The sequence below is a fragment of the Polyodon spathula genome, chromosome 3 (genome assembly GCF_017654505.1).
Source record: "Polyodon spathula isolate WHYD16114869_AA chromosome 3, ASM1765450v1, whole genome shotgun sequence".
NCBI classification, from domain to species: domain Eukaryota; kingdom Metazoa; phylum Chordata; class Actinopteri; order Acipenseriformes; family Polyodontidae; genus Polyodon; species Polyodon spathula.
Window position 1 is genome coordinate 23,317,180 of NC_054536.1, and position 16,913 is coordinate 23,334,092.

The 16,913-nt window shown below is 35.3% G+C and overlaps 1 protein-coding gene across 15 annotated transcripts in view; it reads left to right on the forward strand.

Moving 5' to 3' along the window:
* The first annotated feature begins 285 nt into the window (after positions 1-285).
* Positions 286-16,913, forward strand: part of fhod3a (formin homology 2 domain containing 3a) — a 247,016-nt gene continuing 230,388 nt past the window's right edge. For all 15 annotated transcript variants that reach the window (XM_041244725.1, XM_041244726.1, XM_041244727.1 and 12 more), the window contains exons 1-2: positions 286-843; positions 12,296-12,402. In XM_041244725.1, the coding sequence (XP_041100659.1) occupies positions 679-843; positions 12,296-12,402 (272 nt within the window). In that variant the 5' untranslated portion in view covers positions 286-678. The remainder of the gene's footprint in view (positions 844-12,295; positions 12,403-16,913) is intronic.

Sequence of the window (16,913 nt, forward strand, 5' to 3'; positions counted from 1 at the left end):
AGCCCACTCTTGCAATAACTAACACCATGACGTATTCTGAATTAAGGGGGGGGGGGGGGGGGGCGCATTAATGGTTGTATGTAATAGTAAATTAAAACAGCACAATACACCTTTTTTCACTGACTATTACTGTGCATCCAAGTGCAACACCGTTATCTTTCTGCATAGGGTAAAGGCGCAGCTTGTCATTTTTCTTTACACCACACCATGTCGCTAATTTTCTTGCTAAAGAATGCAGCATCATTATTTAGAAAGTTATCCAGTCCTGTACGTAGGATACATTGATTGAGCTCGCGGCTGTTGGTGGAGAGAGCTCTTTTCTCCCTCTCGAATTTTAGACGGTCATATTCCTGGCATTAGTCTGGCAGCACCTTGCTCCTAGTGTCCTTGGAAATAGCTGGCCTCCTTGGATTAAGGCGTTTGCTGTAGAAACGATAGCAAAAAAAAAAAAAATCCTGGATCTAATGCACCACTATTATTTGGATTTCTTTACAGCTACCTATGGGGAAGAGTGTACAAAGTGAATGAACGGATAACTTAATGAGTCGTAACTGAGGCGCATACTGCTGGAACTTTGCAACCTGCTGCTTGCTTGTTGTCGGTGTGCGTAGTGTACAGTGTCGCGGGGGATCTCTTGCCGGGTTACTTTAGTAATCCACCTCTTTGCATGGATACATCATGGCTACTTTAGTTTGCAGGGTTCAGTTTTTAGATGACACCGATCCTTTCAACAGCACTAATTTCCCTGAACCAACGAGACCACCTGTATATACATTCAGGAAAGATATTCCTCTCGTCAACCAGATTGCTGGAGTCCACAGGCTACTCAAAGCACCTCATAAGGTATAGTGATTAAATACTAAGAAGGCAGTGAATTCAATCTGCTTATCATTTGATATATAGCAATGTTTTGATTTTTATTTTTTTAGCACTGTATAATAATATCCCCGTTTAGATGACATGTGTATGTGTAGGCATTATACTTTGAGGATGTTAAAATAAATAAATAAAATACAGTGGGATAAGTTACAGTACAGTACATAGCAAGGCAATTTAAAATGGCAAGGATGCTAGTTTTGAAGTCACCCTCGTACTACCCTTTTAAGGACTGAAGTCTTATGTTTCTATTTTTATTTTATGTTGGTACGAACTGTTTTTTTTTTTGTTGTTGTTGTTTTGTTTTGTTTTGATTTTTTTTCTCATTCTCTTTTTCATTCTGCTAATGCGTTCTCCGTAGTGGAATGCTTCAAATCAAGCCAAGCCAAAACAACCACAGTGTCTTGAGGTGTCAGATTAACATGTAATATTTAAACAGTGGAGATATGTTCAGAGGCTGAGCCTGGTCATTCGATTAAAAACAACGAGAAGAGGGGTAGGGGAAGGGGCTTGACAGGTTGCTGCTCAGTACCGGTGTTTGCTGCGCCAGAAAACTACTGCAGTGTCCTGGGACACTAAAACATTATGTACTAGTGTATCGTGAAGGTATGTATGTATTCTCTGTCTAAACACTGAATGACAGCGTACATAATAATAATAATAATAATAATAATAATAATAATAATAATAATAATAATAATAATAATAATAATACATGAATAAATAAATACTGTTATTTTAAATTGGAAAGTTTTTCTTTCGTTAATTAGACATGGATTAGTTAATTATTTATAGTACTGTACAAGACTGCCGTGCTGTAAATCAATGGGCAGATTGATGTAATTGCTAAAGCTGGTATATTGGCATTATCCGCTGAATAATGGTACTAATTATAAAGAGATTTTCAAGCTCTTTGTGGATAACCAGTACTAGAATTTACATAAAAGCCCAATAGAATAGTTTAAAAAGTAAAGTTATAATAATGTATCAGGTTTGGTTAAACCATGTGTTCTATTTATTTAACTGCACATGCAGGGTTTAGAAAAGTATTATTTATAGCTCAATCAGTAATAACTGCCTTTTTAATAAATCTTAATAGTTCATGTGTACATTAGCCTCTAGGGGAAAGGTTATTTATTTTTATTTTTTGTACAGTAGGCAATGTGAAGGCAATCTGGTTTCCCTATACTGTCTGTATGTGGCTGTGTTGAGCTGGGCCTGCAGCAGAGTTTTGTCACAATGTTAAACTCTTCAGTATCTTGTAATACAGAAAATCCACATTGTGTTTATTATTTATTCTGTATCTGTTATTTTTTTATGTTTACAATTACATTACAATTAAATGTATTTTATATTATAATGGGAATACTGTATAATGATAATCTTATTATATTTTACCATTATTGTGCTTGTCCAAAGCAATACAGGTACTGTACAACATATTTGCCTTGCTTTACCATGGTTACCAAAATTGTAGAAAGTAAATCCTTTGGAGTGAGTGGACACACTGGATTGATTCCATCTTCCCTTGTCTGACCTCTTTGACCTTCTGCCTTTTAATCTTCCGTAAATTGAACCTTTTCATGTTCACCCATCTCCAGTGAAGTTGTATTCCTTTCTAAAGCTCTGCCAATTCTTTGGCAGTTCTATGAACCAAACGTACTTTTAAGAATTCAAGAATTAGACAGAATACTACACAGTCAACTAGAAAGAATTGCTTTCGCTAGCAGTGGGAGGTGAAAAGTGAAGGGGTCACTAAGTTTGTGCTTTAAAGTTTATTTCTCTTAGGCAGATAGTTTTGTGGCCTGATGACAATGTATTTTTTGTACTGTGGACACCTGATTGATTGTCTGAGTTATTGAAGAACATATCTTGAGAATTGTTTGTACGCATCTGATGGAATTTTGGGTTGTCTTTTTTTTTCACAAGGAGTTATTTTAGATATTAGGAAAGTTGCTGACACCTAATTTGATGAGCTGTTGCAGGTTATATCCTGGGAATCACTTGTATGCTTTTAATAAACTATTAGGCCCACATGCTGATGATGATCATGCTACCTTACATGTTCATGGAAGAGACATCTGTAATTTAGTGGTATTTACAGGATACAGTGTCTTGGTGGTTGAATGCCTATGGTACTGAAAACTACATTATTTTACTGTTTCTTTGTTTTTGGAAACTGGAAAAGTTTTTGGAAACTGTTAACTAAAGTTATTTTAACTGAAAGCCTGTTAAATCAATAGGTGAAAAAGATATCACTTTATTGGTAATCGTGTAGGTATAATTTGCCAGTTTTATCAGCGTTTCTGTACATTCTCTAGTGTTAAAGATAATTGCTGTAGCATAGTTCCATGAATAGATTGTATAAACATGTTGCTAATGTAAACTATTCTGTATTATCATAATGCCCTTTCTCTTTAATCTAATCTGGTGACGCAATTTGTAATGTTGATCAATGGATCGTGTCGATATAAATAGCCTTTGCTCAAACATGGTCTGGGACCTGGGAAATGCTGCTTCCAGTCTGGTAAAGTTTTGTCACTAGAAGAAGAAAACGTTGTACTCAGTGGTCACAATGCAGTACCTGTCTGTAGCCAAGTAATATGACAGAGTTGTTGCCAACTGTGATATGTCATGATTTAGGTTTCAAAATGTGCCACTTGTTTTATTTGTTAAATACAACATATATGTGTAGACACAGATTTGTTTGCAGAAAAGCAATGGATGCTGCCATTTTACTCATGCGTTATTTGCCATTGCATTGGCTTCTTGGCTCTCATTGTCTCAAGGATAAGGAAACGCTCTCCTCCTCTTAGATTTCCTTAACCCTTGCATGATGTTACTCTTACACCAATTCATGGCCTGCGTTTATTTTCTTGTTCCACTTACCTGTTCAGAGCAGGTACATATAGATTTTATGAGATACTGACCGATTTCAGCAATGCAGCAAAGATTTGATACATTCACGTTGGACTATAATTGTTGCTTCATATATTCTTTATGTAGATTTTCAGACATTTGTGCAGGCATTTTATATTTTCCTTTATAGTTTTACTTAATTTATGATCACTTGTTTAAAGATCTGGACCATTTGCTGTTCTACAATACCTGCATTTAATATGGAGAGTTAATATATATGATATGACTCAATAGGACATTTACATGTGTAAAGCTGGTAAGCTAGCTTCATTCAGGACACACCGTTTGTCTTTGTTTTTTCATTGTTTAATAAAACCCATCTCTTGTACTGTCAGAAATGTGCACTCTGTGTCTGTCAGCATGGGGAAGGCATTGAGAATTGCTAGTGCACCCATCAGGCTTACATTTTCTTTGTTGTAACTTTACAAGGACCATCTGTGATAGTAAGCTTGAAAAGGGATGAGGTTGTGTGTGGGAGTGAACTTTAAATTGATTAGCTATCGCTAACCCTAACCTGACTCCATAGTCATATAAATAATGCAGTAATATTCAAAGACCCCTGCAGTCAAATGTGTACTGATTTCATCAAGATTAAACACTACATGGTGTGTTTTTTTGTTGTCCAGAAAGTGGCTATACCCATGTACTATAGCACATATATTGTTCTGTGTAGCTTTAACACTTTTAGAACCAAAAAATAGCAGGGTTGCGTTCAAGGGCATTTTTTAGAAACTGAGACACATTTTATTTAGTTTTGTGAATGTTCTGTGTTAGGAAAGGAACACAATGAATAAACCAACAAATCATTTTAGGAACAGTTTTTATATTGCAAAGGTTTTTTGGTGAAATTAACTTGGTATTCACTATTTTCTGCCAAGCAGTGCTCACTCACTGTGGTTACTCCTCTGTAAATGACTGCTAAAAAAGGAACCACTGTTTGTCTTGGGATGAGTAATTTGATAGCAGGCTTGCTGAAGAATATGACTTGTAAGGTATGCATTATCTTGTCAAGGAACTTTAGTGTAGGATACAGTTGCATTGGTGTTTGCCAAATGAAGTGTCTTCAACTTCTGACCCTAGTGGTACAAAGCACTGAAACAAAGTGGTTGACCACTGATCTTTCTGCCCTTGGCTTCTAATTGATATCTCTGTGCCCACTAGCTAGGAACTGTAGTTTTGATTTGCATTTTAATTACAGTCTCATTCTGTAATTACTGTATTTTTGTTGCTGTATGAAAACAAAAAAAAGAAACAAACAGAAAAGCACTTTATGTAGATGATAGAACTGTTACCTTGCAAAGAGCCATGAATATGTGCCTGTAAAACACAGCAAACACTGCCATGGACAGATCTGTGATAGAACAAGTTTGTTTGGAAATGTCACCAAATAATATTGCTTGCAGTTACATTTTTCTGCATGGATTTCAACCTTTTAGTTTAGATAAGTGGAGTGATCTAGAACTTTTCTTCATGTCTGTTAAGCCTCTTTCAAACTGGCACTTCTACCCGGATCCTGACCTTGGTTCTAGCTACCCAGGTTGTACCCGGGTTAACCCAGGTCCCAGCGACCCACCTCAAGATGTGGGTCAACATGCTTTGACCTGGGTTGAGTGAGACACAATGCATGATTACCGACAAAATAACAAACAGCCACGTCTGCGTGAAGGTTTCACTTCCGCAAGGAATGTTTTTGTTTATTCTGCTTAGCCATATTTTTGTTGCTTGAAACATACCATGAGCCGGATTGCAGCAGGGGTGAAGAAACATTTGCTCTAATCAACATTTGGGCTGATGGTTCAATCCAAAGAAGCTTGGATGGAAGCATCAGTAACAAACTGCTTCCGGGGCTTTGATAAGCGCATTGTTTACTTCTTGCATCTGTTACCCAGGTCAACCCTACTTTATCAAAAGCAGTGTGAAATTACATAGCAGACCCGCATGACACTGGGTTCTGACCCGGGTAAGTTCTGATCCAGTTAGATCATACCAGTGAGAAAGGGACTTTAGATTTTTGATACGATTTTCTTTTTTATTCAATCACGGTAAACATTGCTCAGGTATGTGTTGAATTTTTAAAAGTTGGATTGGTGTACAGGTGCTCAAAGATGTTATAACAAAAAAAGAAAGAAGAAAGATGCTAAGTATTTTACAATCATTAGTTTTGTATATACTGTATATGTATGATAACCCATGTCTCGTGAGTGATTAATATGTATGTTTATCCTTTTTTCAGTATTATAAAAAGACACTCCGTATTACTAAGTATTACTTCATTTGAGATATAAATGAATCAGCTATGGGAGACGTGCAATAGGCCAGTTCTGCTGTATTAACTGGTAGTAGGGCAAAGTGTTATAACATAGATGTCTATCAAGTACAATAAGCTTTCTTTTTCAGTATTGAAGTTGCTCTACTGGCACATGCCGTTGTTTTTCAACGAGCCTATCTGAAAAGTAACTTCCTGCTGAAACCTTTTGTTAATGGCTGATCATTGCTTCTCATGTGAACTTGGTAGAAACAAAAGTCACGATTCACAGGTCAAAAACTGTTGATCAACTGTGTGAATTGGTCCTTAAGTGCTATCTATTGCTTGTCTTGTCTTTGTGACGGTGTAAAACTGCTGAGATGCTAATGATGTAATTGTGAAAATAACTGATGTGGTAACTCGCAATGCACATTTTGATAGGCCACACAAGGTTGATGCAAGTCAGAGAGCAGCTGTTTATCATCCAGTGGAAGTTCATTGTAAATATACAGCACCGCATAGTTTTCAATAATGCAAAGCACCTGGTTTGCCCTTCCCCTGTTGGCTGAATAGAATGCTTTGCCCTTAACAATGCAGGACAATAAAAGATTTTGAATGACAAAAAGGAATGTAGAACAAATCTTTTGGCAAGATACATGTACAAGGTAAGGCAAAAAACAGAATTCCGAGCGATAGTTTGTGTTACTCTAAGTTTTTGAATCTTAAGGTTTTAAGCTACCTACTTATGCATATTAGTTAAATCCCTCGCAGAATATCTGTGTTAACATTAGACGTGGATCCTGCTGTTTTGTTGGCCTATTTTCTATTAGGTTTGTGCCAAGTCCAGTTTAACTGGCCATTTTTAAGTATAATTATTTAGGATAAAAAGCATGGTTGGAAAACCAGATACATTGCAAAATATGCATCTTTATTTATAGGTGCAAACATTATTTGTAGTCTCTGTTTTATGGGGTTTGCAAAGAGAAAACTAGAGAAACAATGTAGGCAATAACAACTGATTGGGTGAAGCCATTATTGACTGGGAAGAAGTCAAGTGTATTTATTTGATGAAGAGATATGCAGATTATAATGATTAGTCATTATTTTCTCTTGGATTAAAGTTAGTGGTCAGTGCACAACTCAGTCCAGGGATGACATATCAATCAATCATACACAAAATACGGTTTCTGCTGATATACATTTCCATACACTATGAATAATGGTACCATAGTAGGTTTGTTCTGCTTTGGGGATGACATGCACACTCAGATTAGTGTTTGCCAGCGTTATTGAAGCCTTAATCTGATAATGACACAAGAAGAGGCAGACTAATGTAGTCTTCCTTAAGATTTAAATTAACTGTTAAATCGGGGGAAGGGAAGACATCTAATCTGCCTTGATTCCCATCACATACTGTAGACAAATCAGATTAAACGCAGTAACATCTGCTTGCTGAGACTCCCAAGATAAGCGAAGAGTAAACCAGTCAGCTACCAGGCAGCCACTAGTTGGATTGTATAGGGTTCTGTCTCCAGAACCATGAGGTGCGTTGCAACTTACAAATATCAGTTATCAGCTCATCAGGTTCAGAGCTTTGGGATTTTGCAATAAACCAGACTGCTTTACAACCAAAAGGTAGATGCCAGGATTTCCGAGTCTTCTTATTAAAAGTGGTTTTGTTTTAATGTGGGTTGCTAATACAAATCCAGAATCAACCTGATCTGAATAACTAACTAGCATTTGAATTCCTGGTTTGTAAAGCCCCTTGGAGGTCAGTTTAGATGTACGTTTTGTGTTTTACCACAGTACAGTAAAATCAAGTTGGATCCCCTTCTATACAGGGCAGGGAATGAGCAGATGTGGTTTATGGATAACACTGTTAAAGTCAGACATTGCATCATTTAATATTTGCTACTTAAAATAAATTCTGTAAATGTGTTACAGATCATATGTTTTTTTTTTTATTTTTTTTTTAATTTAAACATTAAACCACATAACAGTTGAAAATAATTTGAATAGTATTCTAGATCAAAGTTATGGGTGTTTTAATAGTGTTTTTTTTGTTTTTTTTTTAAGTTATTTGGTTGCATTTTAATAAGGTGAGGATGTGGAACCTTTCTATTATGCCCCAATAAAATTTTGGTATAGAAAATTACTTTGTTGTATAGTTACAGTAAACAAAATGTGTTTTGTATATCTTGCGTCCTGTGATAACTTTAATCGTTAGTAGAAAAACAATGTTTTTGTAAAGGTGTCACAGATGCCCCCACTGCTATTTGGAGTGCTGGGTGAGTCACCCAAGCATGGTTTGAATGCCACATGTGCCAGTTGGGCTTACACCCCACAGTGATTGCTGCATTGGCCTTTGCATTCCTGCAGGGTTACCGTAGCAAAGTCAATCAGTTACAGATAGTTTGCTGTGCTTCAGCAACTACTTTTGCTCAGGTGCCCTGTGACTCCAGATAGAGAGTTCCAAAGCTTGGCCTTTTACCTGCAGGGTTCAGTAGCTTGTTAACATTCATTGTTTTGGTTCAGCGGGAGAAAAAAAACACAATACAGCAGGAACAGAGGTCATGCATTGACCTTCAGTCCTCCTGATCTGTAAGTTTTACAGCAGCGGGATGACATATGAATCGGGCATTTCAAATTGGGTTGAAAAATGTGATAATGTATACATCAGGTTTTTTTTTTATGTTATGTGGAAATTACTTAAGAGTTGTTAATTTTAGGAATCATATCAATGGACATGATGTTAGACAAATTAGTCAAACGTTACTATATAACCAGCAAACATAATAAGATTTTAGCTTTTAACGTTTTTTGTTTTTTTTTTGGCTTCAGTCATTAATATGATAGCTTTATGGTTTTGTTTTTTCATGGTAACTGCTACATCAAGCAAAGACAAAGGACTTGTATGTTCTTTTCTTCCAAATCTTCTTTAGCACAATTTTCTTAAGAAATCAAGAAACAAAAATAAAATAAAGGAAACATCCAGTAAAGTCACCCAACAAGAATAAAATCCCTTTTTAAAAATGTAAGTAGTTATATGTTTTGTTTAATTATATGGTGTTGAATATTTGCGTTTCATAAATTGAATGATAACTTCTTTTAAATTTCCTTTTTTTTTTAAAATCTTTTTGACAACTTCCTTATGCTGATTGATCTGGTTTAATGCCACTTTTCTGTGTTTAATGCATTGAACATATGTTTTTGTGAAATTAGTTGCTCTGTGGTTTTGTCATGTTAGTCTTACATGTGTACAGTACCATTAGTCTAATTCTGTATATAAAAAGAGAAAACCCTGTTCTGGTTAAAACAATACTTAAGCATTGCTATAAGTAAACAAATATTTATTTTAAAATATAATGACGTCTAGACATACAAACCATATGTTTTGTTCCTGTATTCTTTTCTTGTCTGCCACTGTTGCTTTTTAACATTTTAATTAGTTTTTCGATGAGCATTGAGTAGGCCTGTACTTCACTCAAAAGCCACATGTTTACAGTTGCTGAACAATGGCAGATTAGTCTTTTATAGGAAAGGGGTGGGGCAGTTTTCAATTAACCGTCTCAGAGGCTCTGACTGCTTTTGTACTTTGGCATAAACCACACGGATGCGGGATGCTTAGCTCAATAGTTCCAAAATAAAACTCACTCTTGTGTGGAAAATCAAAGCCACCAGTAAAATCCAGAGCCATTGTGTGACAAAAATGTACATAAAATTAAAAACAAAAATACTTAATTGTTCTAAACTTAAAAACACACAATTGTTTTATAACACCGTGTAACAATTTTTTTTTTTTTTTTTTTTTTTGTTCCTGGGTAGTAAGTGTTATTTCCTAATTGCTTATGCCTCAAAAGTATAGAAAATGGCTATTATTCCCCACAAACTTTGCTTTTGTGACCAGGACAGTGATATTTCAAAATATCACTATTTCCAATGGGAAAACGGGCAAATGTGTGTCTTTTCGGTCACATAAAGTCAGAAAAAAACAACATATGAATCCAAATTAACATGTATTTATACTAAAGTAATACAAAAATGACAGCAAAAGATTTAGAAGTGAGTAGTTTTTCGAGATTTACAATTATACTGTATTTAATATCACTGTCCTGGTCACAAAAGCAAAGTTTGTGGGGAATAATAGCCATTTTCTATACTTTTGAGGCATAAGCAATTAGGAAATAACACTTACTACCCAGGAACAAAAATTGTGTTACATAGTGTAATTGAGGGGGGGTCACAAAGTCAGAGCATTTTTACCCTGGTCAAACTGTCTTTATAATGCACGATCATATGTTTTGGTGACTGAAGTGCATGGAAATTACTGTATGTGGTTTCAGTGCATATTGATCAATCACACATGATTTATATAGTGCGGATAACGGTTTTATAACATACAAAAGCAGATATAGTCCAGATATAGTATTCTAGAATTCAGGTCTTTGTTCCAACCATGTCCCTAAGTAAATAACTTTATTAAATCAATTGAACCTCAGGCCAGATCCTGAAGTATTGTAGTTAATCATTATTTTATAGGCCTGCCTGTGATGAAGTGGTCCTGGTACATACCCCCCAAGCCTTAGGAAGCCATTTGTGTTGTTTCCAGTTTGTGCTGTGAGTTAAAGTTTCCTAGATAAATAAGAGTTGATCTTCATCCTATTCAACCTATTGTGGTACCACAAGGCAACACTGATATTACGTTTCATGAACACCCACCCAAATCCCCCAGGGATCCAAGCAGCATAGTGCCAGGGACACGTAGCTGCAGTAGGGGATTCAAAAGTAAAATACAAATTGACAACAGCTTTAATAGAGCCCTGGTTGTAAACAAACAAACCCTTCACTTATCTAGAATACGGTGAAATATCGGTTTTATAGAGGATTTGTTGCACCTTAACTGTTTTAACAGTGCCAACCTCTATAGACAGCTAGAAATAAAAACAAACCAGGTCAGATTAATTAAATACACTGCAGCATCTTTTTAGTTGTTACACTGCTGTACCATGTGATTCTGTCTGTCCAGTTCAGTTATTCGATCAATCCATTCTACAGGTGTTGTCCATTTAAATGAACCATTTCACTACCACTTACAGTACTGAAAGTACTCTTCATATACAAGTGCTTTTATACACATTTTATTTTACATTAATGTATCAAAGCGGTAGTTTGGGAGAGAACTCACTTTAACCTTAGATCAAATCATACAAACATAACACATATTTTAAGTGCTTCCAATCCCAGATCAAATCGTCAATAGATAGTATCTTACTTGTACTTCGATAAACAACACATCCAGTGATCGGCAAGGAAAGTGTTTATATTTTAACTCAATCCATTATGTCCTGCTGACTGCCACAGTTTGCTTCCTTCTCCCCACACTCCACCTTCCCAGCCTCCACCTGCTTTTTGGCTTTGTCTAATGGGAAGAGGGCAGCTATCATGCCCCCCTGCCCATGGCTTCCCTACGGTCAGCCTCACCACTTATCTGCAAGCTAATTTATGGGCAGGGGTACCTGTGGTCACAATAGCGAGATGTAATTTTAATGCATACTAAACAGTTATGGCCACAAGTTTTGCATCGCCTAGAATTTTAGGAGACATAATAATAAAAAAAAATTAAAACTGTATGAACGTAATTTAGATATTTTATTTAACGTCATGTAATCAAAGAAACTACAAAATGATATTGCAAAAGTATATAATAATATACTAATATGACTAACAATAGTCATAATAGTCATAACAGTATTTCATGTTAGAATTCGAAATGTTAGTTTTCTGTTTAGTATATGGAAAACTACAAAGTTGTATGTAGCTCAATATGCTACTGTAACATTATTCAGCAGGTTTCATTCGACTTTATGAAGCAGAATGTGTTAATTCTGAAGGTTGATGCAAAACGTTTGGTCATAGCTGTGCATGCAACTTTATCATTGATATCATTAATAATTCTAGATATTTTACTTTTGCACGTGACTAAGCAATTTACTTTAAACCGATACTACCATGCCAAAGTGAACCGTTAAGAATACAAAATATAATTGTAATATAAAAGTAGCACTTGCAGGTTTGTTCATGTTGGCAGGCAGGTGTTGTTTCTTGAGGTATAAAGGCATTGTAGTACCGTCCCTAGAAAATTAATCGTGGCATTAAAAAAGCTCTGTGAATCACTTTAAATAATTGCATTCACAGTTGTCAATTTTTATAAGATCAGTTGACATTTTTTGTGATATGTGGTTGCTTTGGTTTCAGCTTGATGACTGTACTCTGCAGCTGTCTCACAATGGAACCTATTTGGATCTTGAGTCTACACTGGCTGAACAGAAGGATGAGCTGGAAGGCTTTCAACAGGAAACTGGGTAAGAAATGAAATAAATCATTCTTCATGCAACAACTAAGAAAGTACCTGTATATGGTGTTTACTATATCATAAGTGTGGTTAATTAAATACTTGGCTAATTTAATTAAATGCTTGGCTCGGTCACCATTTTTAAGTACATTTTTAGAACTTTTACAACAGCTTGTGTGAACTCTATGGAGTTCAATAAGTCGCCCTGCCAAAACATTGAAAAAAAAAAAAAAAACAATTATGCATTAAAAAATACAGCTGTGGCCAAAAGTTTTGCATCACCTTTTAGAATGAACTAAGTTTGCTTCATAAATTCTAACGAAAACCAGCTGAATAATGTTACGTTACTATATTGAATTACATCTTGCTTTGTAGTTTTCCATATACTTAACGAAAAGCTGACAAATTGAAAAGTGTCACATGAAATACTGTACAACTATTATGACTTTTGCAATATCATTTTGTACTTTCTTTGATTACATGGTGGTTGATTACATGAAAGAAATAATGTACCATATATATATATATATCTAATATATATAATATTAATATATATATATATATTATATAATATTATAGATATATTATATATATATTCTAGGTGATGCACTACGTTTTTTGGCGGTATAGCTCTAGGATACATAGATAGGAAACATAACATGGTACAATTATAGACACAATAACTGAAGGGGATATGTTCCTAAAGGAATTGTTCATCCATTGTATTCCATTACAGTATATTCCATGGTAATGTAGAGGTGTTAATACATTTTTAACAAAGCTGCACAAAAGTCATTGTGTGGATGATACATACATATTTCAGGTGTATGCAAAGGCTAGTATTGAAGGATTATTGATAGGCTTTTCTTTTAAGTTAAATACTTTTTTGTATTCCACTCCATATACAGTATGTATAAGATCAACAGTGCACAATTTAAATACCTGAGCATTAAAGCTAGGGATATAGGTATATATTTTGTATTGCATTTATTCAATCCCATTTTCTAGTATACCCCCAATACCATAGAGAAGGACTTGTTGGCCCCTGGTTAACTTTTTCAATTAAAACGCTTTACTGTAAGGTCATGGGGGACCAGCTTTTCACAGGTTAACCATTGAGGTGGTCTTCATGCTAACTCTGAAATAAACAGCATTATTAAAAGTAATCCACCGCTGCACATAGATACTGCGTGGAATTCATGTGGTCCGCAGCTTTATAAACCCAAACACCTTTTTTAAAATTAGCCCCAAATAGAATAATTTTGTCTGAAACCAATGCAAGCTGCTCTGTGAAACATGCATGAAACGTTCTAATTTTATAGTTGATTAAATTCACTAGCTATGCAGACAACCTGTGGAATATACCTGTGTGGCAGAGCAAAGCTCTGCCCTTTTTAAATTGGCAGGGATGGGGTTAATTTCCCCTACCTGCCTGGGTTTATTATGTTCAGGTGGCTGGGGTTGATTAGTTGATTAGGTTAATTAACGATCAATCAGCGCCCAGCCACCTGAACATAATAAACCCAGGCAGGTAGGGGAAATTAACCCCATCCCTGCCAATTTAAAAAGGGCAGAGCTTTGCTCTGCCACAACCTATATATATATATATATATATATATATATATATATATATATATATATATATATATATATATATATATATAGCAAGAAGCGGACCCACTGATGAAAACTATAACTGCAAGATGAATTTGTTTACATACAAAAATGGCCTTGTTGTCCTTTCACTGTTTCTTTCTCTTTTTTGGTTTCTCTGATAATTAAGCTTCATCTCGAAGTAGAATGGTTTTACTTAAATTGAACAGCATTCTAAACTTGCAAGAAGGGACGGTTTTTAGTCTCGAAACGAGACGGTGTGTGGATTACTCATATATATATTTATATAGATATATATTAGATAATGACATATATAAATATAGATAACCCTTAAATAACTAATATTTTCAGTGCCTTATCTTTCATATACTGCAAATAGCAGTCTGCAGTTTAAAGTGGAGTTATCTCTCCCAGGCATCATTTTAAAAATATATAGGTATATGAATATAACTTAGATCTTTCATTTAACATCATGTAATCAAAGAAAACACAAAAGTCTACTGGAAGCCATAATAGTAGTACAGTATTTCATGTTAGATTTCAAAATGTCACATTGTCACAATGTCAGTTTTATGTTAAGTATATGGATGTGGCAGGGTACAAGCTTATAGTTCTGTTCTTAAAGTTTGGCAGGGATATGATTAATACTATCCCTGCCAAATACACATGCAAACTGTTGCTAGGACTTAATTGATTAATTAACAATCAATCAAGCACAGCCAGAGGTGTATATAAGGTGAGTCTTTCCACGTGCAGAGTAGAGTAGAGTAGAGTAGAGTAGAGTAGAGTAGAGTAGAGTAGAGTAGAGTAGAATAGAATAGAATAGAATAGAATAGAATAGAATAGAATAGAGTTGGGCAGGGCAGGGCAGGGCAGGGCAGGGCAGGGCAGGGCAGGGCAGGGCAGGGCAGGGCCAAGGAGTACAATTTTCATGTTATTTCTAAGACAAAAAGCAGGTAACAACCAGAGATGATTACCTGCCAGCCCAGTATCGACAGCTGTGCCTACTTGTAAGCACAACACTTTAGTACCATTTATTTTGTGAACAGTTTTTATTTTGTTTTCTGAAAATAAATATGCACAAGAGTGCTTAAACTGCAGTTCTTTTGCCTCTGCCTGCTATTTGTACTACCATTAAAAGCTAAACCACAACGCTGCCTGTTCACAGTGGGAAAACTACAAAATGGTCTGTAATTCAATATGTTAATGTAACATTATTCAGCAGATTTCATTTGACTTTTTGAAGCAAAATTGGTTAATTCTATAGGGTGATGCAAAACTTTTGGCCATAGCTGTATACAGTTTACACACACACATATAGATTAGGTAGTTATGCTTAAAGGGATTGTGAAATCTTCATTGTCTTTAAAAACTACCAAGCTGGTTTTCTAACGCTGGAACATGCGCCTGGACAATGTGAGAATTGTTAAAAAAAATTGGTTGGAACTCACTGGCCTCTGTGACAAAGTATTAATTTCCTACACACCCTATACCCAGTCCCCAGATTGATACTCTAAAACTAATCAGGACAGTAGTTTGATCATAAACATACACATGCCATTGAAATAATCTTATCTGTCTCCCGCGGCCTTAGTTAGAAAGTCTTGGCTTTTCAAAAATGTATATTTTCCGATGTGAATAGTGTCTGTCGTACCACTGTATGCTTAAAAATCTGAGGGGCATTTTCAAAGCCTTTCACATAAAGGTGTAACTTGAACTGTTTTTTTTTTTTTTTAATAAAATGTTAAAACATCCCTATTCCAAGCATAAATGAGATGATCTGTCTTATCTAGTCTTGTCTCCTACCTATTTTTCTCTAGCAGTGATGATGTAACTTTTACAATCCAGATGCATTTGCTTCTAACTGTTCAAAAAGACTTCAGCCTTTAGGTCTTAAAAATGTAAGATGTGTTGAGTAATTGCATTACCTATGTCTTATAGACCATATAAAAATCAAAATGTGGAAATTTTGAAATACTGAGTTTTAGGTGAAAAATAAACAGTGATGCCACCACTATAAACAAAGCATACAGTCTAGCAATGACAACTGGCACTGCTTCTCAGAAAAAACAACTTGGGATATTATATACATAGCAAATGCCAAAAAGAATATTAAATGCATGCATTTATGAATAATACCAGTAATTACATGTTTGCAATTCAGACGTCACTTATAGTATTCATATTGTTCTAGCAATTGCCAGCCGTACAGTATAAGTTTCACTCCTTTCTGAAGGCAGAAGTGGCCTAGATTTATGTATTCTGTTGGCTTAAAAATGCAAGGGTGCTTCCAAAACTGCTTGGCTTAGCTTGGCCTGCATACTTTGGTGCCATGAAAAAAGTATTTTCTGAAGTTCTAATACAAATGGTTTCAAGTTCTTAAGGCTGTTTAACATTCTTGTAAATGTGCAAAATGTTTGCATGCATAAAGTGGCTTTTGAGGAAGATGTTTCTGTTTTACAAACTTGAAGAGTTTAAGGTCTTTAATTGAGAAGCTTAATGTTTTTGTAACAGACTGCCCACACCCAAACCAGAAAAATAAACTATTAAAAACAGCTTTTTTTCTACGTAGGTGTTGATAGCAGACATATAACTCAAATGTGGCTGATACTACAGTATATACTGGCATATGAAGAATGGCAAATGCGTAGATGGCTACTTCCATATGGACATAAATTATATTTTACCAAATCTGAAAAACTACAATCAAAGATGTACTGTGCCAGTAAGTGCATTGTAGTGTCATGTTTGTTTACTGGTGTGCTAATATTTAGCATTTGTGTTTTTATTTCAGTTTTATGTTACAGGCTTTTCATATTGACAGCCGTGCAGTTTATGATATACTGTCTAGACTAGCTGTAAAGTGTATTTGGAATGATGCAAGTCAACCCTGTTGCAAACTCAAAA